The sequence below is a fragment of the Dermochelys coriacea genome, chromosome 9 (assembly GCF_009764565.3).
Source record: "Dermochelys coriacea isolate rDerCor1 chromosome 9, rDerCor1.pri.v4, whole genome shotgun sequence".
Classification (NCBI taxonomy): domain Eukaryota; kingdom Metazoa; phylum Chordata; order Testudines; family Dermochelyidae; genus Dermochelys; species Dermochelys coriacea.
This window is the reverse complement of record NC_050076.1, coordinates 100,778,373-100,786,405: the sequence shown is the minus strand read 5'-3', so window position 1 is coordinate 100,786,405 and position 8,033 is coordinate 100,778,373. Positions and strand designations below refer to the sequence as shown.

At 45.7% G+C, this 8,033-nt stretch overlaps 1 protein-coding gene across 1 annotated transcript in view; it reads right to left on the bottom strand.

The window, feature by feature from the left end:
• Positions 1-213: 213 nt before the first annotated feature.
• The window catches only part of GPC3 (glypican 3), a 282,585-nt gene continuing 274,765 nt past the window's right edge, over positions 214-8,033 (bottom strand). Inside the window, exon 8 of the mRNA XM_038417170.2 lies at positions 214-2,196. Within this exon, the coding sequence (XP_038273098.1) occupies positions 2,027-2,196 (170 nt within the window). The 3' untranslated portion in view covers positions 214-2,026. The remainder of the gene's footprint in view (positions 2,197-8,033) is intronic.

The window sequence follows — 8,033 nt, the reverse complement described above, 5'->3', positions numbered from 1 at the left end:
CCATGAGTTTGGTGCTAACAACCTGATGCTCCTATCCCCCTGGTATAAATAAGGAATAATTCCATTGCAGTTAGTGAGTTTTATACCAAGGTCAGGCTCATCAGTTTAAAGTAACAGCTGGATATTTTTCACCTTTTCAAGGTATCCTTTAAAAAAATCTTTGCAGTTCACTTTTCAGAAAGATATTTACTTAGTAGCTTTTTAAAGCATTTAAGCTCTGAGACACAAAGTATTTAAAGCACACATACAATACAGTGCTAAGATTACCAACACCTTAAGCTGAAATATACAGCCTGTTTTGGCCAGGAACCAAGACAAACTTTCCTCACCCCTAACCCAAAAATGTCATTAGGTTCTAGCCCAAAGGCATATGTTGTCCACTGTGCTCTGAAGACCAGCAGTCTGGGTCACTGATGGCCTTCTCCAGGGCAGCCAGTTCCAGTTTCCAATTTAAAACTTTCCTATGCTTTAAATTTGTGAAAGAGGTATTTTGATATGTTGTCCACCAAGAAAATAATTATTGGAACAAAAACAACATACACAAGAATGTTCAAATAAACGTCTTATTGTGCTGTATGTGCGTCTCCTGCCAATCCTTGCTTTTAACCTACGCAATGGGTTGGAGGCATGTTATTCAGCCCCGCAAAAGTATGGCACAGCACCACCCTCTGTCCTTTGTCTGGGCCTGTGTTTGCACATTTCCAGAGGAAGAAGAGGTCTGTTCCTGGAGTGTGCTGCCAAGACATACGCACCAGGTCCAGCTGACCCAGAATTCTGAGACAGACTGGCTGGCTGCCTCAGAAGGGGCTTCCCAGGAACTGTTTGGATTCGTGGGAAGTGAGCAGCAGAACTGCCTGAAACACAACGTGCTGACGTTGTGCCCGCTAATGCGAGAAGTACTGCTCTCCTCACGTACCGCCACTGCCAAAACACCCTCCTTGGACACAGGACAGTGGCATGTTCTGAGTGTTCCCATGACACCACGAGGATGATCAAAGATAGCATGTCCCAAAACAACCTGCTGTCAGCAGGGCTGCTTTGATTTAGCCATCTTTTATTCCAGGGTAATTTAGTCTTTAGGCTCAGCACAAGACTAGCCCCAGGAGGCAATGTGCCACCCCTCAGACACAGTTCCGCCACCAGTCGCTGACTTCCTGTTTTCTCCGTGTTGGCTTGTATGTTGGTTCCACCCATTTCCTGCCCACCTGCTCTGGTGGACGGGAGATAAACAAGCACCTACTCTTGGGTCTCCAGACTCAAGATGCAGTGGCCTTGCAGGTGAAAGGCTGGTTCTTACTCCCTTGGGTAAGTGCATAGTCACAGGCTACCCCTAAATGTTTAGGGACTACCCTTGCTCCCTATGAAGTCAATGGGAGTTTTCCTACTGACTTCACAGGTAGCAGAATCAGGACCAGGGAGAGGAGAATTTCTGAAATTTGATCAGTTGGGCCAGTGGTTCCCGTCTCTTCCTTAATCTCCTTCCCCGTTTTGGACTTGCACTGTGTTTCTCACTGCACCCCCATGGCCTCACCATTATGTACCTGGCAAGTTTCCCAGGGATGAGTATTAAATTTGGAGTCGGAGCCAATTCTACTTAAACTATAGACAAAACCTGGGTTAAGTCAGACAAGAATGGGGGTCTGAAGAACTTTGGTGATAATATTCACTAAACCTTAGATGCTACGCTAGCTCATGCATGTTAAATGAACTCAAAACAAACTATGGAGTTCTGCTTAACAGGAATGAAAATTCAGCCTTCGTCAACTGATATGAACATAACGTAGTATCACCCTTCCAAATTATTTTTAAAAGCACTACTTGGATTTACTAACACTAAAATTCACCATGAACCAGCCCCTGGTGGTAAAGATACCATTTTATTTTACAAAACAAATGTAAGTCATTCACTTAATCTTTGGAAGTGTGCCTATATTGCAGGAGGAGCACAGTTCAGAATGTTTTCTTCAGAAAGAAATAAGGAGAGAAGTTGATCCCCAGGAAAATCTGTTGTGGCTACTGTACAAAGTCAATGGGCCCACATAAGGAAGGCTGCCATGAAAATAGCAGTGACAGGAACATGCTTCCATGTGGTATTTCCTGACCCCAGGTTGTGAACCGCTGTATCACCTTTGCTTTGCTGATTCAAAAGTTGGTTGTTTGAGGAAACGTCATCCATATCCAAATCATAAGCCAGCTCTGAAAAGGAGAGAGAGAAAGATTGTTACTGAGCACAGTGTACCAACATCTGGCCTGACTATATGTATGGATTCTATATTATTATGGAATGGCCTAGAGATCCTGACTGGGATCGAGGCCTCATTGTGCTGGGTGCTGTACTAATACCTAGTAAAAGAAAACATATTAACTCCATTTTTCAGATGTACAAGAAGTACAAAGAAATCACGTGACTTGCCCAAGGACATGCAGGAATTGAATACCCATCTGCTGAGCCCTACTCCAGTGTGCCAATCACAAGGCCATCCTTCCCCTATGGAAAACTCCCTGTAGTTAGGGATCCCTCAGATCACATGGGTGAAATCCACCGCTGTGAACAAGGCCAGCACAGATTTATGCTCTGCTCAAGTCTCAAGACAAGGCATAAGGGGGACCTAAGTGGCAGCTAGGGCCTGAACTAGTTCTCAGCTCATGGGCGGAGGTCCCCTGTTGAAAACCTGCATAACAGATGTTAATCTCATACCAGGTCCAGCCTTGCAGAGTTTTGGCAGCACATTTGGCAACATTAACATAACATCTGCTGCAGCAGCCAGGGAATTAATGGGTGGGGTCTACAAAACCCTCAGCGCTGCCTTCATTTTGTTCCCATTGGATTTTTTTTTGGGGGGGGGCAGGGGGAAGTGGTTACCACAGATGTGAATGGGAGAAGAGCTGGGCCAATACTGGGCACACTTGAAAATACCACCCAATGTGCGCTTCTCACATACAAGAGCTTTAATGTCCTTTGTTCTTCCCACCACAGGGTGTTAGAAGCATTCATCCCGCCATGTTTGCCCAGCGCTCTCTGAACGTACGTGTAAGAACGTTTGTCCCCATGGAAGTCGGGGGCTGCAGGAGTGGTGGTGTCACTGGAGAGCTATTTCCAAAGCAAATCAGCTGGGCTTTGTTTAAAACAAAAATTGCATCTGGCTTCCACACCGCTCACGTGTCCAGAAGCAGTGAAGAAATCCCAGTCACGTAGTTCAAAGCGAAAGTCCAGCATATGGCCGATGCACCACTTCCGTCCTATTTGGAGAGCTTAAGCAGGATGGAAGTGGTGCACTGCTCAGGCCCTGCACAGGGGTGAATTTCACCCCCTTTTTCTTTTTTAGCTTTAAAACATGCTTTCTCTACACCTTTCATGCACCTGTTAGGTTGTCTGCACGCATTTTCAAAACGCAGGGCAGTTAGAGCGAGGATAGTGTCAATGACCAGAGGCAAAGTAGGACCTAGTGTTGTAATAGAGGAACCTCCAGACTAACTGCCTCCCACTCAAAGGATGGGGAAGAATTCTTCTCAAGCCAATGTCCCATGTAAAAGAAAACCCTCTTCAAATCTTGGAGAGAGCTGCACAGCAGAGTTCTCTCTCCAACGGACCAGCCCACTGACTGGTAAAAGCGCCTATCCCCTGACAGTGGCTGCAAAGTCCCATTGAGCAGTAAATCCTAGGTGCCAGACTTGCAGTGAAGAGACAGAGGAAAAAAGCAACAACAAAGCCAGACAGAACAACCCGAACAGGGAACATTTTGCAATACTTGGCTAGACAAGAAAAAGCAAAGGCAGCATTTGGCCAGCGTCGACAAAAGCCTCCCGTACCTAGAGCTGATTTGCAGCAATGGAGAATCAGGCCCTCAGTGCAAAGGGGATGTGGAGTTTTCTATGCTACGCAGATGGGAGAGAGTGCAAAGTTTCCCCAGTTCAGTTTTTTCTGCTTGGCATTTTTGTTGTTGCCTTTTCCCTCCATCTCTGCACTTGGGATCAAGCCTCCCATGATCTACTGTCCGCTGGGAGCCTATTAAACCATCGCTAGGGAACGCTGATTTTACATGGTCCTATTTCGTGTCACTAGAGGCGGAGTCCCGCTGATTTACACCAGCTGAAACTCTGGCCCACAATCCATTCAGTGGATTGGCTCAGTCCCCTAAGACAGGGTCAGTTTGAATCATCACTCAGGCAGACCAAGGCACTTACGGGCTAGTATCAAAACACCCCCTCCTTGAGAGAGAATCCAAGAGACTAAAACACTCCAGCAGAAAACCCAACCCCATCAACCTAATAAACATCACTGCCAAAGCAAAGACCCAGACAATATGTCTTAACCAATGTACCCACACACACAGCAAAGCAAAGCGTAAAGATGGCAAGTGAGTCAGTCATCAAAGGAGGATCAAAAATTATTGAAAGAGAACACACACACACACGCACACACAGAGACACGCACACACGCAAGCAAACGCCAAGTGTCAGTCTCTCTCTAACTCATCCAAGAGATTCCCACTGATTGCCCCAAATCGTCTTTTCCCGCAGTACTCTTTTCTATACGCTCTCTTCCTCCAGAGAGCTGAGTGCAGATTCAGGAGCGTGTGACACAAGCAGAGTTGCAATCCTGAAACTGATATGCAGATAAAGCCCATCCGTGCCCTGCAAGAATAAAACTTCCATCAGCCTTGCTGCTTTAAGTATTCAGGCCCTTGGGAGACAAAGAAATGGGATATAGCACCTTTCACCTTTAATAGTTCAAATTTATCCCAGGTCAGTAGTGACCAAAAATCGTCACTATAAGATGACTCTTTGGTGACCTATGTTGAGCTAAATTGATGGTCTCAGTTCAGGCCTCTTTGGAAAGGTGTCTGCATGATAAAATCCACAAGAACCCGGGCAGTCTCAGCAGACAGGCCAAGGAGCGAATGGGTATATATTTATTTGTATTACCACAGTGCCTCAGAGCCTTGCACATGGACCCAGTCCCCACTGCGCTGGTGTTGTACAAACACAGAGCAAGAAGATACTCCCTGCCCCAAATGACTTACAATCTAAGTAAAATACAAGAGGCAACCGCTGGACAGGCAGACAGACTGATGCGGGGGTATGAGTACGGTATTAGTGATAGGCAGGGATCTCAACACATGAGCGGCCTAACTGTTGTCAAGTTTTTTGTAGACTTCAGGCAAAGGAGAGTTTTAAGGAAGAATTTGAAGGAGGCAGCTTGGTGGATGTGTATGGGAATCATCTCCCTGTCAGGAGGAGCAGCAGGGGAGAAAGCGTAAAGGGGCTTGTTTGAAGCTCTAACAAGTTGGCAATGGAAGCCAGCATCATGGGTCGATGGGAGGCGGGCGCTGACATCCCAGTACTGAAGGAGAGATGATAGGTAGAGTGGGGATTGACCATGAAGGGCTTTGAAAGTGAAGACAAGTAGCTTTGCGCCCTGGAACACCAAGAGGTGATCCCGTCAGTCAGGTTTGAGTCACAATGGTAAGATAGCACAGCTCTTGCCTCCACCATATCTATTCTGTGGAGAAATAAGGCATTTTAATCTACAGAACTGACCATTTGGTACCTTTCACATGGACCCTGGACTGGGAGAACAATGAGAGATCCTGTTCCTCATGGCAAATTCTGGGATCCATGACTGAAGCAGATCTAGTATCATATGGAAATACAGGTTTCAGAGTAGCAGCCGTGTTAGTCTGTATTCGCAAAAAGAAAAGGAGTACTTGTGGCACCTTAGAGACTAACAAATTTATTAGAGCATAAGCTTTCGTGAGCTACAGCTCACTTCATCGGATGCATTGGTGGAAAAAACAGAGGAGAGATTTATATACCACACACAGAGAACATGAAACAATGGGTTTATCATACACACTGTAAGGAGAGTGATCACTTAAGATAAGCCATCACCAACAGCGGGGGGGGGGGGAGGGGGAGGAAAACCTTTCATGGTGACAAGCAGGTAGGCTAATTCCAGCAGTTAACAAGAATATCAGAGGAACAGTGGGGGGTGGGGTGGGAGGGAGAAATACCATGGGGAAATAGTTTTACTTTGTGTAATGACTCATCCATTCCCAGTCTCTATTCAAGCCTAAGTTAATTGTATCCAGTTTGCAAATTAATTCCAATTCAGCAGTCTCTCGTTGGAGTCTGTTTTTGAAGCTTTTTTGTTGAAGTATAGCCACTCTTAGGTCTGTGATCGAGTGACCAGAGAGATTGAAGTGTTCTCCAACTGGTTTTTGAATGTTATAATTCTTGACATCTGATTTGTGTCCATTCATTCTTTTACGTAGAGACTGTCCAGTTTGGCCAATGTACATGGCAGAGGGGCATTGCTGGCACATGATGGCATATATCACATTGGTAGATGCGCAGGTGAAATACAGACGTCCTACCCAGAATGTTCTGTGCAGGCGCGGGTGCGAGTGAGGTCAGTAGGATTTCAGGTGCTCTGCTCATGAGTAAGGCTAAGATTTTATCATGGATATTTTTAGTAAAAGTGAGGGACAAGTCACAGGCAACAATGAAAAAGTCACGGAAGCCGTGACTTGTCCCTCACTTTTACTAAAAATATCCATGATAAAATGAGAACTCTGGGCAGCTGTGGTGGGCTGGGAGCTCCAGGGTCCCTGTCTCCTCCCCCCCCCCCGCTGGGGGCTCCGAACTCGGGAGCTCCAGGGGTCCCTCCTGCCCCGCCCCCAGGTGAATAGTTGCTGTGGTTTCTGGGCCACCTGGGACTGCGAGGAGTGGCAGGGAGCTCCGGGGATGCCCCTGCTGCCCGCGGCAGTTGGGAATGGCAGGAGGTCCACCTGATGCCGGCAGCAGCAGGGGACCCTGCAGCTCCCAGCCGGGATTGGCCAAAGTCATGGAGGTTGCAGCCTTACTCATGAGCCACTCTTCTAAGGAAGGGCCCCTCAAGCAGTTTGGAGGAGAGCGGAGGATACACAGGTAGCTGTCCAGGAGGGCTGTCAAGAAGAGGAGGGGAAAATGAGCTGGAAAGCAGAGGGTTCTCCAGGAAGACCTCACTTGGGTAAAGGAGATGTCTGGGGGTGAGTTAGGAGGCAGGTCTGTGAGGTCCTGTTGGGTAGGCAGCTAGGGTGCAAGCTCAGGCTGTAGGGGAAAGGTTTACTGTTGCACAAGAGGATGGTGAATGCTGGGAAGGGGCAGGTATAGATTGCAGCATCCTCGTGAGAGTGAGAGGAGAGGAAACACTAGCTTCTCCCTGTCAGAAAATGGCAGCTTCCCTGTAAATAACTGAGGAACATTCAAACAAAGCAAAACTTTAAACTAGCAAACAAGACAAAAATCTCTGAAAACTGTGCCTGTAAGTTTGGTAATGGGATATCTCACCACGAATGGTGTTCTCTGTCAGATCAGTGGCAACGGTTATGGTCTACTTTCAGTCACGAAATACCACTCTGGAATAAACAACGATCATATTTCCATGTGTTTTCATAGACATATGGCTGTATCTGCTTAAACGCCAGCAACTTACATCTTAATTTGCAACCTATTTTCAGAGGAATGATTACATGGTTTGATTTAATAAATTTGCAATTACACTACTTTGCAGTTAGCCTTTTATGGAATAATCAAATGATACCACTGCTGGTCCATTATTCCACTGGAGTAATGAAAATCTAGCTAAGAAGAACAGAAAATATTTACCTGTAATTGCTATTTTCTGAAGGTTCTTCTCATGTACACCCATACTCCCACCTCTGGTGCTTCTGTGAATATATATATTCCATTGCAATTTTCTAAAAAACAATAAAGTGCCTCTCCAGCCGGTGGTCCATGCCTCTCTACTCCTGAAGCAGAGTCCTTACTAGAGCTGGTCAAAAATTTTTCCAGTGGAACGTTTTTCTATCAGAATTGAAAGTGTCCACACAAATGTATTGATTTTGACAGAATTTCATTCAAAAATTTAAAAAAAAGATTTAATAAAGTCCTTCTTGGAGCAAATTTTTCATTTTTGTTTGAAATGACTGTTTATAAATTGATTTTTCACATTATAATTAATCATATAAAAAGTTAAAGGTCTAAATCAA